At 35.9% G+C, this 15,708-nt stretch overlaps 1 protein-coding gene across 3 annotated transcripts in view; it reads right to left on the reverse strand.

Moving 5' to 3' along the window:
* Window positions 1-15,708, reverse strand: part of LOC136416604 (diacylglycerol kinase theta) — a 57,643-nt gene that overhangs the window by 9,802 nt on the left and 32,133 nt on the right. For 2 of the 3 annotated variants that reach the window (XM_066401869.1, XM_066401867.1), the window contains exons 8-12: window positions 11,130-11,320; window positions 10,858-11,070; window positions 10,668-10,805; window positions 8,018-8,341; window positions 3,424-3,666 (exon numbers count right to left, since the gene is read on the reverse strand). In XM_066401869.1, coding sequence (XP_066257966.1) covers window positions 3,424-3,666; window positions 8,018-8,341; window positions 10,668-10,805; window positions 10,858-11,070; window positions 11,130-11,320 — 1,109 coding nt within the window. The remainder of the gene's footprint in view (window positions 1-3,423; window positions 3,667-8,017; window positions 8,342-10,667; window positions 10,806-10,857; window positions 11,071-11,129; window positions 11,321-15,708) is intronic. The other variant, XM_066401868.1, reaches the window with a different exon arrangement.

Consider the following 15,708-nt stretch of genomic DNA (forward strand, 5'->3'; position numbering starts at 1 on the left):
AATACTTTTTCAGACAATCCTCCTACCTCAATAAATAAAATTGTGAAACGTGACTGGAAAGCCACATTTTATAAGATCGTTGGTATTTTTAGGGATAGTGTATTAAGATCGATCATGTATGATAATTACCTACCTGCTAACCTATCATAAAAGATGTTAACATAACGTCTTTTCGGCTGGATTTAGGGCAGCGCATCATTCAACGAGTTTGACATTCAAATAATGAAGACTTTTTTACAACTTTGAAAGTGCCCTTAAGGATTTAGGACTCCCTCTGATTTCGACGTTTTTATTGAAATTATTTTGCTTGCAGAGTTGCCAGGACTTTGAGAAATCGAGAATACAAGGTGTTCCGCTAACAATTTACCCCCCTTTAATTTCTTTATTTTTGGCATTAAAAAAAGGTTGAAACGCCCCCCCCCCCCCCTTCATTTTGAGGAGTAGAACTTAAAAATTACCTCGTTGCCCTTGTCTGCACGTGATACGTAACAACTTTCCTTATTTTAAATTTAACCCCCCAATTTTCTCGAAATTTTTGGATTTTTTATTAAAATTTAAGGTCAGCATATGTAAGGTCTCTTATCTTTAAAATTTACTGTTTTCGAGTTATTCCGGAAAATATCAAAATTTTGACAGGTGCAAGGTCCCGCGGAAATCAGTGTTGTTCCCTAACTGCTGCGAACTTCGGAACCAGCCTTTTAGGACTAAGACAGATACGTTTTTGATGTATTTGAATTTAAGAAAAAGTTTTCTACAACCTTCGAAATACGCCTTTGAATTTACTTGATTTCAAACGATTATAACTTGTTTATTTCAAATGGAATGTCCCAATTTTCTCGACGACATCGTGTTCATAATTCAAAAATCTACAACTTTTATTAACATGACCTCATCCATAAACCCAACCATTTCTAAATTCCCAAAAATTACCCCTTTTTATGGGTTAAGTTTAAATGATGATGATTATGTCAACAAATTTTTGTACTAGATAAAAAAAATGAAAAACGACGATGATTCAAAAACTTCTGTAATATATTTTTTGTACAGTTTAATATTTGTATTTGTCAAAAAGCCACGCAATATAATTTATTCTAAAAGAGAAACAAGGGATATTCTTCTTTCTTTTTAATTTGATAAACAACTATAAAGAAGTATTAGAATCTACCGCAAAACATTTTTCAATCTTTATACATCTAGATTTTCGAATTCTCAACATGATGCCCTTGAGAAAATTGCGACCTTTTATTTGAAATGAATAAATTATTAAAGTTTGAATTTATGCAAATTCGGAGGTGTATTTCGAGGGCTGTGGGAGAAGTTTTCTCAAAATCGAATCCGTCAAAACGTAGCTTATTAGGTTCTCTGTTGGCTCTAAAAGACTGGCTCTGAAATTCGCAGCAGTTAGGGAATAACGCCGATTTCCCTAGGAACTTGCAGCTGTCAAAATTTTCAAATTTCCCGGAATAACTCGAAAGCGGTAAACTTTAAAGGTGAGACGCCTTACATAAACTGATCTTAAATTTTAACGAAAAATCCAAAAATGTCAAGAAAATTGGGAGATTCCATTTAAAATAAAGAAGATTATGTCACATGCGGAACACAGACCATGCGGGGGAAGGCAACAAGGCCATTTTTAAGTTTTACTCCTAAAATGAAGAGGGGTCCCTGTTTGTACATTTTTTCTAACGTTAAAAATGAAGAAATTAAGTGGGGGTAAATTGTTAATGGGACACCCTGTATACAGAGGTGTTTATTTCCGAGGTTGTATAACCGAGAATATAGGACTCAAATACTTAATTATCAAAGTCTTGCATCATATCAGTTTTGAGCATATACGATTTTGGGTTGTAACATCATGCGCTGGTTCGCTAAATTGCATGCAGATTCTTAAAATTAAGTATTTAGATATCTCTTGACAATCATTGCTATTGGCCGCGATTAATAATAAGATTTTCCAATCTTGACGCGTAAGTTGCTAACTTTCGTAATCGAAAAGAGTGATAAAATGAGATTCATTTCGCAACTTGTTGCGAAAAGAAATTTTCGATGCTATATGTAGTTAATGATAGGTAAACAATAAAAAACTTTATAAATGGATTCAGGTGAAAGGAAGTACTTAACTTGCGCTGATCAATGGGGCAAAGCCAACTACAACTTAATATTACAACACTAGTGCCTGCACAGAAGCTCATTTGGCCAATACTCAATTTCTTTTAATATCAGAATTAATGCCCCACGAGCACTTTAAAATTTTCTCTGCGCTAGGAAAATATTCCTCTAAACCCAGTAGTAAGTTTCATCACTCACTTTTATACGGCTTTAAAAGTCAGTGTTTGAATGGGATAAAAATTTGAAACAAATATGAGATTCGATTTGAAACAAATATGAAACTCTTCTTTATATCTCGTAGAGTTTCAAACATTTTTATTGTTTAAACTTGATTCACAATTAGTGCTCATTATTTTTAGAATATGTACATCAGATTACGGTCCTCAGATGGTGCCGCAAAGCTACATTGTGAAAGTTATTTTGCAGTTAGGCTCATTTTAGCACGCCAAACTTTTGTTCTGACTGATAATTTGCAAACTGCACGTGTAAATAATCATAAAAAATGTATTTTTATGATTATAGCCGATTTGAAGATCTCATATTTTCATATCTGGAATTTTGTCTTGTATTTTATGTTGTAAAACGTAAATATTTGTTCGGGATTTATGGGAAAATTCTGCGAGGAGGTAATTTCACTGCGACTACAATTATTACACATAATTTAAATATAAATATGTACTTACAATAAATATGTTGTTTTGCCGTAAATTATGTATCTTTTTTTGCCTTGACAGTATTTTTTTAATTAAAAGTTGCAATTAAATACCTATTTTCTAAATGAATCGCGTAGCGACGGTCATCAACGTTTGATACGAACACGCGCTTATCTTCCAAATATGTGCAAAAGGACAAGGATAGAAAAAAATATTAGTCACTGGTTCTCATTATTGGTGGTATTTGATCTAACAATCAAGATATAAAGGCTTATAGAAAAAATAATTTACACAACTATCGTGTGTAAATGGTCGAGTCATTTCGGCCGCCGGGTCTGGACTTGAACGTATTATTTATTGAAATGGTGCAAATAATTTTCGAATGAATTTTCTTCAAACGTGACTATGAATTACACTTTACGCAGACGGAAACGAGGAAAAGAAAATTGTTTATTGTTTTAATAAATTAACACAAAAACGCGAAATTTCCTTTTTGTGTACCAAAAGGTGAGTTAGTTTTCTTTAAGAAAAAAAGTAGTATTTTACGCCACTCTCATATTAGTCAAAAGCGCACATACTTAGTTATTAGCAGGCACAAGAAATCCGAATTAATAACAAACATTACCGCAAAACAACATCTAAATACGTTTGGATGATTGACCTGTTTTTTTAATTTGCTCATTGGTCACTTTCATTCTCGACAGTTTTTGCCTCTTCTTACCGGTGGAATTGACCTGTTTCGCATTTTCTTCGGGCTTTCCTTGAGCGTCGTCCGGATGAAACACGACCGTCCAACGATCGAGAAGGATTTCCTCGGCCTCAATTACGTCTTTCAGCAAACTTAAGGGATCCTCGCCACCGGAATACCCGGGACCCCATCTCAACACTCGTGCTAGGTCATTTCCTGAAATTGATTAATATTTTGATTAATAGTGTGAAATGCTGGTTACATTAATACTTCAAACGCAATTTATAATTTCATTTAAATGATAATACAAACTTGTCGTTAAGACGAGTGTTAAAGCAGCCTAAATATTACATCAAGTAAAGGTCAGTTCTTCAATATCTTGCCAAAACTACACGTAAAGTAACTTGCAGCCAAGGATAACTACCACTCCTGTTTGTGCCAATTGTAGAGGGTACTTATCCTAACTACAACTGTTAGCTATAACTTCATTTTAAAAATGCTAGCAGCTGTCACTTTCTAACTGGGCATTGGAGAACCGGTCCTAAGCCACAGTTAAAATAAAATAAATGTTTAATATAAATTTCCCGTAAACAGATATACTTTGCTCTATAAAAATAGAGCGGCAGATTCGGCGTCTCCTAGTGATTAACATGGTAATACATGGAGATATAAGGTTATCGAATCAACTATGGGGTCCTTTACTGCCATAACCGTGGATGGTGCTATAAATATACAAGGTGTTATTAAAATGTTTGGGCAAACTTCGATAGGTGATAGAACTCGTCAAATGAACGGGGGAGAGTCTTAAAAAAAGTTTCAAAAGCGTTTTATTCATGATATACAGGGTGCTGATTTTTAAAAAAATGGTCGAATTTTAAGGGTATATCCAAAATGTTTGTTTCCAATCTTTTGCAGTATGGAGCATAGCTCTGTATCGTGTTCGCGGGTTTCAACGCAGGTCAAATATTCAGTAAAATATTTTAAAATTTAATTTACGTATGATTAAAAGAGAATCTGAAAAGCACTTTGATGACTGATATTTCAGAAATTCATACATTAATGGCATTCATTTCAAAAATAGAACAAAAATGAAGAAATTCCAGAAATAAATGTTCATATCGCAAATTAACTTCCGCTCAACCTTAGTTCAAAGCCCAGTTCTTCCTTCACCTGAGTCTACAAGATCAATTCTACAAGGATCGTGATCCTTTTCAGAAAGGCATGATATAGATTTTGATGAAGAGAACAGGGATATAAAAGAAGATTTTATATGTTTCAAGTAGATTCAAAATATTCCAATCAATCTCGATTAAATGGGCAAATCAAGGACTTAAATATTTCAAAAGAAGCTAGTGAAATATTGGCTTCCCGCTTAAAAGAAAATTCTTGCTGACAACTGAAACAAGGAATACATTGTATTGTACTGTATGCGAGAAAAAGGGTTGCTGTACTATTTTTCTGTAGAACACAATTTAGAGTTTTACAAGGATATGGCCATGAATTCAACGTAATATGAACCGGAAAACCTCAACACCTCGTAAAAAATTCAATTTGCAATAGGTTTATGAATATTCAGAAACGTATTCTCTGCATTTCCAAGAGACTTTTAAAACTGAATCAACTTCAATAAAATTTACAGCCGCAACGTTAAATTTAACCAAACTTGATTAATTATCTTAATAATAAAGAATTCTTGTATTATACCAACTATACAGAATGTCCCAGAAATATTGGTCCAAATATGAGTTGGAGGCTGAATGCCAAAAAATAGATTATTTGAGCTAAACATGACTTTCATAAAACTTGCTTTATTTTTATCCCACAAGGTATACTTACTAATTTTTCCTTTATTTGCAAATTTTCATCGATTTTGAATTGAATTGAAATATTAGAAACGGTTAGATCGTTGAGGTTTTCTTTGAATACCTTTTGGATGTAAAGGAGTTCAGATTCGAGTATTAGAATTCTTAAAAAAAAACCAAGTTATCAGTAATGATAAAATAGTTTTTGTACTTTTACATCTTATGAGCAGGCTTGGAACAGACATTTTAAGTCAGTTAATCGTATGAAAAAACTCTCCTATGAGCAGTTTCAAGCCTGTATTTCAAAAACTCTCAGACGTACTTCCAATTTAGAGAATAAAAAAATGAAGTCACAGAGTAACAAGAATGAAAACTATCTAAGTGACTTTAGTACATTGTTTAATTCGTTGAATTGTTTGCTGAATTTGGAGTTGTTTACATGTTATTAACTGAAGGAGCTGAAAACAGCTAATTAATAAATTAACTAAAGTAGCTGCAAACAGCTCCTTCAGTTAATTTATTAATTTGAAATTTTGAATGTTCAGAGTCGGAAAATTTCGATGTCTGTATAAGAAATCTCGGTAATTACAGACGAAGTATTTTTGGAGAATTCTTTACACATATACAGGATGCATCATTTAAAACTTAAAATTTCGTTAGGATTTCCCATTTAACCAACGGTGCTAAAACATTTTAAAATTTGGTTTAATACCATATACCTAACCCGAAAATTTAAATAATCCGCTCAAGAACAAATAACTTATAAGAGTGAACCACATCCCAAAAGTGTCGATATACAAGGTGTACTTAAACAGTCTGTCCACAACTCTACTACAGAATTCTGAAGTCGATACGCAACGATTTAATCCCCCTTGCCTTGGTCGAAAAGTTAACGGTCTTCGAAATGCGGGGCTTCTAAGTTTATTTTTAAAGCTATTTTCATTATTTCTTCTGTAATGAGAGTAATTGGGCAAAATCTCGCATTTAAGGATTTTTAGGAACGGCAAATGGGAATTCGTTGACATTTTTGTTATACGGTATAGAGACGCTATGTCGACCTTCTTCAGGAAGCACAACTTTTTTGTCATCCTGTACGAAATTTAGTACTCATAAAAATTTTATTTCCCAACAAATTCTGTGCAATTAAATATACTTCTTGAAATATTTGAACTTAAAGTCAAAACGTTAATTTCGTAGCCATTGTTGTTTCTGGTCATTAGGACTAGGATTAAGATTATCAGGAGATCCACCAAAAGGAGTCTATATTCACTTTATAACAAAGAATCTACATTTTAGAATTATTCGAAGGTATACACTATTAGTTCTCACTAAATAGACACCTACTCGCAATAAGTGTGCATTTATCATGATTATTTTTGTGTTTATTATGAGAAGTTTAGATTAAAAACAATGTTTTGATTGGCTACTAACTCGAAGGTATCCTGTGGTTCTAGTAAATCGCCATCTGAGAAAGGGTAAAGTTTTTTGCATGTTGTGAAATAAACATTTTATCACAACAAAGTATCGTATAAGGGGACAAAGAAGTTACGCTCACCTATATTGCACAACAAAAATGTAGATGGATTCCGACTTGTCGCCTTTAAAAACCTCGAAGTACAAGATTTTACTCAATTACTGTCATTGCAGAAAAATTAGTTAAACGCTTTTTTTTTAATTTAACTTTAATGCTCTGTATTTCGAAATTCCAATTGTCAATCTTCGAACTGAAGCAAATTGACCTTATACTCTGAGACTTTAGGAAGCAGAATTTCATACAGATCATTTAGAGACACCCTGTATAGTACAAACAAAAGCCATACGATCGCCAATTAGAACAACATTATTTGCATGATCGGCACATACAGTGCTTCCGATTGGTGCAATGCTTACAAGTAAAAAGCTCCGCCCACCAGACAAAACGAACCCTGTCCAAAGTACCAGTATGTTATTGACCAATCACTGACTGAATTTGTTTAGTCGGGAAGCCTCTTGGAGTTACTATTGTTATAGTAGAGTACCTCCTTAGCTCGGGTCAGTATTAGTTTTTGATGTGATTGACGCATATCAGTATTGTTTTGGACACCCTAGACAAACCACTAAGGCCCCTCTTCTTTCCTCTTCATAATCTAATTTCATGTTGCATTGTTCTTTATATGATCAACTTCGGAAAAATACAAAATGAAATTGGCACCATCAGTTTCTTTTTGTACTTTTACCCTCATTATCACTGACTGGTTGCACAACAAAAAGCTGCTTTTTTGGTAAGAGTACCACGCAGAGACAACGATTTCATTGCCCATTCTTTGGCATTCTTCGATTCTATGGAAACTAGCTTGACATTACAGTTAAGAGGAGAATAATTGTGCCTTTTTAAAAATTATTTCTTTCAGCAGTTTAAATATAGCAGGAGTTGAAGTCAATACATGAATAGACAACTGAAATTGCGAAGGAGTTGCTGTTGCGATTCTTATGTGAAAATCAAATGACTAAAATGCAAAGATTGCTGAATAGGAGTCGCCCATTGAATTTTTAGTAAGGCAGATGAAAGACGTGAAAGTCTTAGATTTTTTCACTGCCTTGTTTTTGATATCTACTTAATTTGGTTAATGAAAATAAATTATGTAGCTAGCTATAATTGCTCTCAAAATGAAAGTACTGTATTCATAACCTGAATTGGTTCAGAAGTTGGTCCATGAACTAAGGGGCTAAAAACATAATTAAAACAAAGTGGCAATAAATATAAACATGGTCAAGCTCACACTTACCAGTTCCCAGTGGCACTATCGCGCAAGCAGGTGAATCACATTTCGAATCCTGTCCAACATTATCCAAGCATTGTAGCACCCAACCAATAGTTCCATCGCCACCACACACCAGAATTTTATACTTCACGATATTTCTAAAAACGTACAGACCCGGCAAAGGGCCGCCCATGTCCAAATCAAACACCTGATAAGGATTCAGAAGTTTTCTAAAACTGGAAATCAGCTCCAATCCTTGACACCCTCCCGATTTGATATTGACGAAGACAAGAAGAGGATTTACACCCGGTGTGATCATTGATTCCTCGATATTGGGCAACAACATCACTGCAAAGAATATGGATTTTTTTAAATGATAATAACTTCAGCTGTTAAATTATTGATGCTCATTTTCACTATGATATTTTTTGCAATAGTTGGTTGCGTGATGGCAACTATCACAAAAAAATCGACCGTAGAGACAACGTGAAAGCGCTATCACGTTTAACTAAATAGTTGAGAATATTCTCAAGATACTTATAGAACTATCACGACTGCTATTACTGTCACTAAGGCTGACAGCGTGATAGTTCTCTTCTGCGTGATAGTTCCCTCCCAAAGCTGTAATTAGTTTAGTATCCGCCAAATATCAGTTAGTACAACTGTGACTACAATATACAACAATTACAAATCATGTTCCTGCTAAATATCTACAAACAAGGGACAAGGAAAAAACATACATCGAAGGTGCCCTAATTGCCATAAAAATAAAGCCAACAAAGAATAATTATCTTTTTTCGTGTGTGATAGAGGATATCCCACTGGGAACCGCCATTAGATATTTTAGGAAAACTATGAATCGTAAAGTATAAAAAATTTCGCGGTTTGGTAAAAGCCTTGGGTCGACCTCATCTAAAATATTGTCAATGATGTCACACTTCCGGTTGTACCGGAAGTCGATATTTGGTTGCTTGTTTTAAATAGAATACCCTTTATATTATTACATTTTTCGATTCTACGTTCAATTTTAATACAAGTTTATTAATACGTTGGCTTTCTTGGAATTAATAGTTTTTCAGATACATGCAATTGAATGTTGATAGTAACAGATGCAGATATCTGAAGAATTGCAAATTGTTAACAAATGGAAAGGTATTTTGTAACTCATTTCTGCGACAATACTGTGGAAGGTCAATATTTTAGTGTGCTACCAAGCTGTGTCCAAGATTTTCTATATGGTGCCTACAAAAATAGGCCCAACTTGAGTATCAAAAAATAGCCAAAACTTAATTTTTTTTAAATAGAATTATATACTATTAAATACTATTATTTTAATGTGTTATGAAACTACGTCGAAAAATAACCCACGTTCATATTTAATTACCTGTAGTAAAGTTGCATAGTTTTTGAATAATTTCGTTTTATAAGTTAATGCAGGGATAATGCGAATATAAAACGAAATTACTTTAAAAATATGCAACTTTACTATAAGTAATTAAAGGTGAACATAGGTTCTTTTACGACATAGTTTCATAAAGTTCCAAAATAATAATAGGGTTCCACCAAAAATTTTTAAATTTTGGCTATTTTTTGATGTCCAGGTTGACTCTATTTTTTTAGACACCCTATAGAAAATATTTGTGGAAGTTTGACAACACACTAAAATATTGACTTTCTACATCATTGTAGTAAAAACGAGTTACAAAATACCTTTCCGTTCGGACGGACATCAGCATCTGTTACTTTCAACATTTAATTGCATATCTCTCGAAAACTATTAATTCTAAGAAAGACAACGTAGTAGTGCACTTGTTTTAAACTCGAACGTAGATTCCAAAAATGCAATAATGTATAGGGTGTTCCATTTAAAGTAAACAAGCATCGACTTCCGGTACAACCGGAAGTGTAATGTAATTGAAAATATTTTAGATGAGTTCGCCCTCAAGCTTTTATCAACCCACTAAATTTTTATATCTTTGCCATTCATAGTTTTCTCAAAACGTCTAATGGTGATTCCTAATGCGACACCTTGTACGCTAAATAAACAATGTAAGTACACTAACTCGTCATGACGTCTTTCGACATCATCGGTCTTCAACATAAATTGTTTTTGTAAGAAGCTAACGACGTCAAAAGCCGTCATTCTCTTGTGTTTTTAATCTACATTCGTATCTTTTATTTTTTAAATAAAATTGTGTTTTATTTCTCAAACCAACGATTTCCGCCTTTAGAAGTGCTAAGCCTTAGACTAGTCAGCAGTTAAAGTGTTAACGGAGGAAAGGCAACGCACGAATGGAAGCAATATCGTGCTGTTCTAACGAAGTATAATAAAACAATCAAGGAATCCAAGGGGAAGTCATGGAAGCAATTCTGCGATGATAGCTCTTCTAGAACACATAATCATGGAGTTGACCCATTTGCAAATTTATTTGCGAGCTATGGATCAATGCCATAATACGTATAAATACCGAAAACAATGTAATCAAGAGCAATCGTAACTGGTGAGTCTTTCTATTTTTCAACTATAAACTTTTTTTTCATTTGGTTGATTAGCATTATTAACAGACATTTTGATGATATCTGCCATTTCAGCTTTGATTGAATATTTTAGACCCGCCAAAGAAGATCGCTTTCGACCATAGCAATTAACTGAAACATGAATGTTAATTCTTACCAATCAACGGCTGTTTGTCCTCGTACTTCACCTCTCTGATAGTGTAGAGTGCCCTAACAGCAGTGTCCGAGTCTTCGAAAATAACAATCATTGATCCGTATTCATAATAAATTATTTCAATTCTCATGTATTTTATTTCTGAAAAATTAACTGAATCAGTCTCAATCAGGGACTTGTAGTCAATTCGTACCTCTTCCAAGCACATCATTCAGCAAGGTTTCGTAGTTTCGTTCAGACAAGTTAGGAGGAAAATTCCCGACAAACAAAGCCACATTCGGTCCATGAGGGTCTTTCTTGGGTTGTAAGTAGAACCGCATTAACTCCATTTGCCGTATACTATCCCTGGCTAAATTTTTCATTATTTCCCACGGTCTTTCGTTAAACGACAAAACACGCTCAGATACTAAAAATACTAGTCGTTGAGACAACGCTTGTTGGCACGAAATAACTCGCAGAACTTACCGCCTCTATCCAGAAGAACCTCCAAACATCGTAATTCTTCAAATCTGAAGTCAAGATCGAACCTTACTAAAGACTCTTTTATGAGATCTGCGACTGTGGTTTGAGGATCCACGATGATCTGACAATAAGTTTCGGAAACTTCGAGTTTGCCTGGATAGACTCGTGCTTCACCTGAGCCATTTTCTTTGCCTCTATGAATAGAACATTGTCTTATACAATAAGTTCATACGTCTGCCAAGAAATATTGTAGTGTTACTTTTTTTTCTAACGGAGTGACGATTGTGGCCATTGTTAGTTTCCAATATTGTTAAGTGCTATTCTTTCATAATTTGTAAACTTCTTATTAATAATGAGCACCTTCACCTGAAGCGCTAAGCTTACCTACCCATTGATTTTCGAATTTTTGGTCAACCATCAGTGTCATACTTTTGGCCGAGCGTGTAGGTCGAAGCGTTGGCAATTTACCACCTTCAAGTGGTAATATATCACAATCCTGATAGTTACCACGAGATATTTTCTATAGAAACGCTGAAATCGACGAGGAGGATTGGCCCCCCGTTGCCATGGGAATTATGCTTTTGCTAACATTAACAGGACCCTGATGTATTGGCCCTATCTGTTTTAATTGTCTTCCACCCTCGACAAATGGTCATTAATGAGGTATTAAAGTAAAATGTGAATTACAGAAAATTAATGACATCATTGAGGGTCATTACACCCTTTAATTCTAAAGATAAGCTTAGGTGGATCTTAAGATTTCCCATGTAATATCTACAGTGATGACCAACAGTGTGGAAACTTATTATTTCTTAAGCTATATGACAATAACGCCATTACTTTAAATCTTTCTGTGTTAAAACTTCATATGTTATAAATAAACAAACTATTTCTTGAAAATATTCGTTCGATGATAGCTATTTAAGTTTTTTTGGAGATAAATTTATGAATAAATTTGGTCGGCCAAAAGTATGGAAACTAAGAACAAAATGGGTCGTATTTTGTTTTACTTCGACTTGAATAAATCTTTTTGTGAATATCCTCAAGTGCTGTGGACAATAGAAATATTTCTCATCGGACTTAAAAAATAAAATAGTAGTGCCACGCAAGGGAGGAGTTACGCAAATTACTATAAGTCGAAATTTAAATATTTTAAAAAGGACTGTGTCAAAAATAATTCAAAAGTACAATTAAAGAGGCACAATTAGAATTACTTTAAAATCAGGAAGACCTAAAGATTAGAGTAAAAGAGCAGAAAAAATTATGAAATGAATGTCATTGGCAGATCTAAGAAAATCTTTTACTGAAATCGCTAAAGAAATAAGCGATATGGACATTTTGGTATCATCATGAACTGTTAGACGACGTTTAACTACTCAGTAATTATTCGAAAGAGTTGCAGTAAAAAAACCTTTAATTTTAAAAAAGAATCGAAAGGCGCCACTTCAATTTGCACATGAGCACCTATCCTGGTCACCAAACAAATGGAATATTGTCTTTTTTAGTGATGAAAGTAAGTTCCAACTATTTGAAAGTGATGGCAAAAAATATGTCAGGAGACCAAAATGTAAAAGATATGTAGGTTCGCGTCCCTTGTAGATAGGTGTTACTGTTAAGTTGGATACATATTAGATAGTAGGAATTAACTGTAAGATTGTCATACCCCTGGGGTACGACTCTGGTGGGCATTAGTTGGGGCATGGGAACTTCCCATGTCATGCCTTGTCGGTGTTGGAAATCCCTGCAATAAACCGGGTCGGCATTGGAACTGCCTGTAATATACTTTGTCGGCATTTGAATTGCCCTTGATAAATTTCGTTGGCCCTACAGTGGCAGTTCCAATTCCCAGCTTAAGACGTAACGGTTTGATGCGGCGGGTGGTGCAGACGGCACCCTAGCCAGGGTACGCCCATGGTTTATCACCATGGGTTTTAGTCTTTAAGATTTTGCAGGGCATATACAAGCCCTGAGTAGTTCAGTGCGCGGTGCGGTAACGTTCGGATGTATTTCAGTTCGTTAACGCGGAGTGTAGTGAATGTGAGAGACTTAGTGCGTGAGTGCTAAAAAATCAAAAACAGACTTCTCGTGTACATGCTTTTATTAAAACACAAGCACGAGTAAAACCTAGTGAAAGGAGTGCAGCGGTGCAATTAAGCACCTCCCAAAGAAAAATCAACCACGAGTCTATGTTTTTCTAAAAACTAGACACGTGACTGGAATCGAACAAAATCACCCAGCGACACGTGTTAGGGCGTGTCGCAAACCAGGGAAAACCCCTCAACATGGATCTCTTGACAAAACAAGGGATCACAGAGGCCGAGGAGGCAATGAGGTCAGATGAGATCAAACGAAATCCCGAGGCCTTATTGATCCTAAATAAGCATTTGTTCGATGCAAATAAAACGCTCATAAAACGAGTCGAGCAGCTCGAAAAAATGCTCATGGAGCAAACGGAGATGCTAAAAAGCATCAAAAATTCAGTAGACGGCAAGGACTCAGAAGAGCTGAGAAGGAAAAAGAAGAGGACCAACACGAAATCAGAGGAGCAACAATCTGAAGAAGAAGAGGACGAAGACATGGAAAAAGAGGAAGCAGACCTAAAGCAGATCCAGCAAGAACAGGAAAAAGAAAGACGACTACAACATGCAACCCAACAAGGGAAACCAGAACGAAGTAAACAGGCCGGCACCACGGACACCGCAGAAGGTACAGAAAGGCGGGAAAAACAAAAAATCCCACCAATCATTATAAATAATGCGAAGGACTGGACCGTCGTCAGCAACCGACTGAGGACCAAGAAAATAGGCTACAATAAAGCCAAAATGACAGGACAAGGAGTAGCAATCTCTCCAAACTCAGCAGAGGACTATCGGGCAATGGCCCGATTACTAAGAGAAGAAAAGAAGGAGTTCCACACCTTCGCGCTCCCAGAAGACAAAAAAGTCAGAACAGTTATAGGTCGCTTACCGGAAAATGTAACCGAGGAGGACGTAAAAGAAAATTTAATAGGACAAGGGATCACACCAGTATCGGTCCAACGAATGAAGAGTCGAGTAGACAAAAGGATCTTGCCACTAGTGCTCGTGCAAGTAGAAAAGCAAGATAAAGAAAAAATCTTTGGAATTAAAACATGCTGCGACTTGATCGTCAAAGTCGAACAACAGCGGCAACAACCAGGACCAGTGCAATGCCATAGATGCCAAAAATTCGGGCACTCTCAAAGCTATTGCACTGCAACGGCAAGATGCGTCAAATGTGGAGGAAATCACCACAGCGGAGAATGTACGAAAGCCAGAAATATCCCGGCCACTTGTGCAAACTGCGGAGGTGCCCATCCGGCCAGTTACAGAGGCTGCAAGAAAATCCCGACACAGCCCAAAGTAATCAAAAGTCAGGAGCCAAAAAAGACGTCCAAGAACACCCCCACCTCGACATCCATTAAACCAGGAATGAGCTACGCAGGGGTAGCAAAAGGAAATACTCAAATAAAAAAGGACACCACAAATGAACCGGTTGACTTCCAGCAAGCTCTAAAGCAAATGCAAGTAATGTACTCAGCAATGAGTGCATTCTTCAAGAATCTTCCTAAGTCGCAAGGTTAATGAATTTACACCAACAACTTACAGCACTGCAGATAATATCGTGGAACATCAACGGTATCAAAAAGCGTAAAACAGAACTACAAGAACTGCTAGAACGCCTGGACATTGACGTAGCCGCGATCCAAGAAACGAGGCTTCAACCCACAAGCGACTTCCGAATCACGGGATATCAAATCCACAGAAAGGACAACAACATTCCAGGACAAAGAGGATCAGCGATACTGGTCAAAAACAATTTCAAACACAATCAACTACCACCTATCCAGACCGAACACATGGACGCTATAGCAATAGAAATCAACACCGATAGGGGAAGATTAAGGATCGCATCTTGCTATTTTCCCACAGATACAGACTCACTGCAAAATGATATAGACCAAGCGCTTTTCCAAAAACAGGAGGGTCAGCACATATCAATCGGAGACTTTAACGCTAAATCCCCCATCTGGCACAGCAGAACTACCAACCAAAACGGAAGAAAACTGAAGAGATTCTTAGAAAGCAGAGCAGACGTTCATGTTTCAGCAACCGAAAAACCCACACAATATTCAACTGTGGGAACCAGTGATGTGCTGGATATCATGATCACCAGGGACCTAGTCATGGAGGCAGAAATTGATGTAATAAACGAAGGATCCTCAGACCACAACCCAATATATGTTGTCCTAGGGAACAGAAAACAGAAAGAGGATTCAGTCGTTACGACAAGAACAAACTGGAAACTGTTCAATAAAACTCTCCAGAAGAACCTATCGCCAATCGATAGACTGGAAAACAAAAATGATATTGATGCGGCCGTCAGAACATTCGAAACGGACATCAAAACAGTCATGGAAGCCAGCTCAAAAACAATAAGAAAGCCCAGGATACCACACTATCTAGCAAGTATCCCTGAAGAAACAAAAAGACTAATCCAACAAAGGAGGCAAGCAAAAAAGAAAGCTTTCAGATCGAACACCCAAGCAGACAAAAATGCCCTA

Source organism: Euwallacea similis, chromosome 24 (genome assembly GCF_039881205.1).
Source record: "Euwallacea similis isolate ESF13 chromosome 24, ESF131.1, whole genome shotgun sequence".
Classification (NCBI taxonomy): Eukaryota; Metazoa; Arthropoda; class Insecta; order Coleoptera; family Curculionidae; genus Euwallacea; species Euwallacea similis.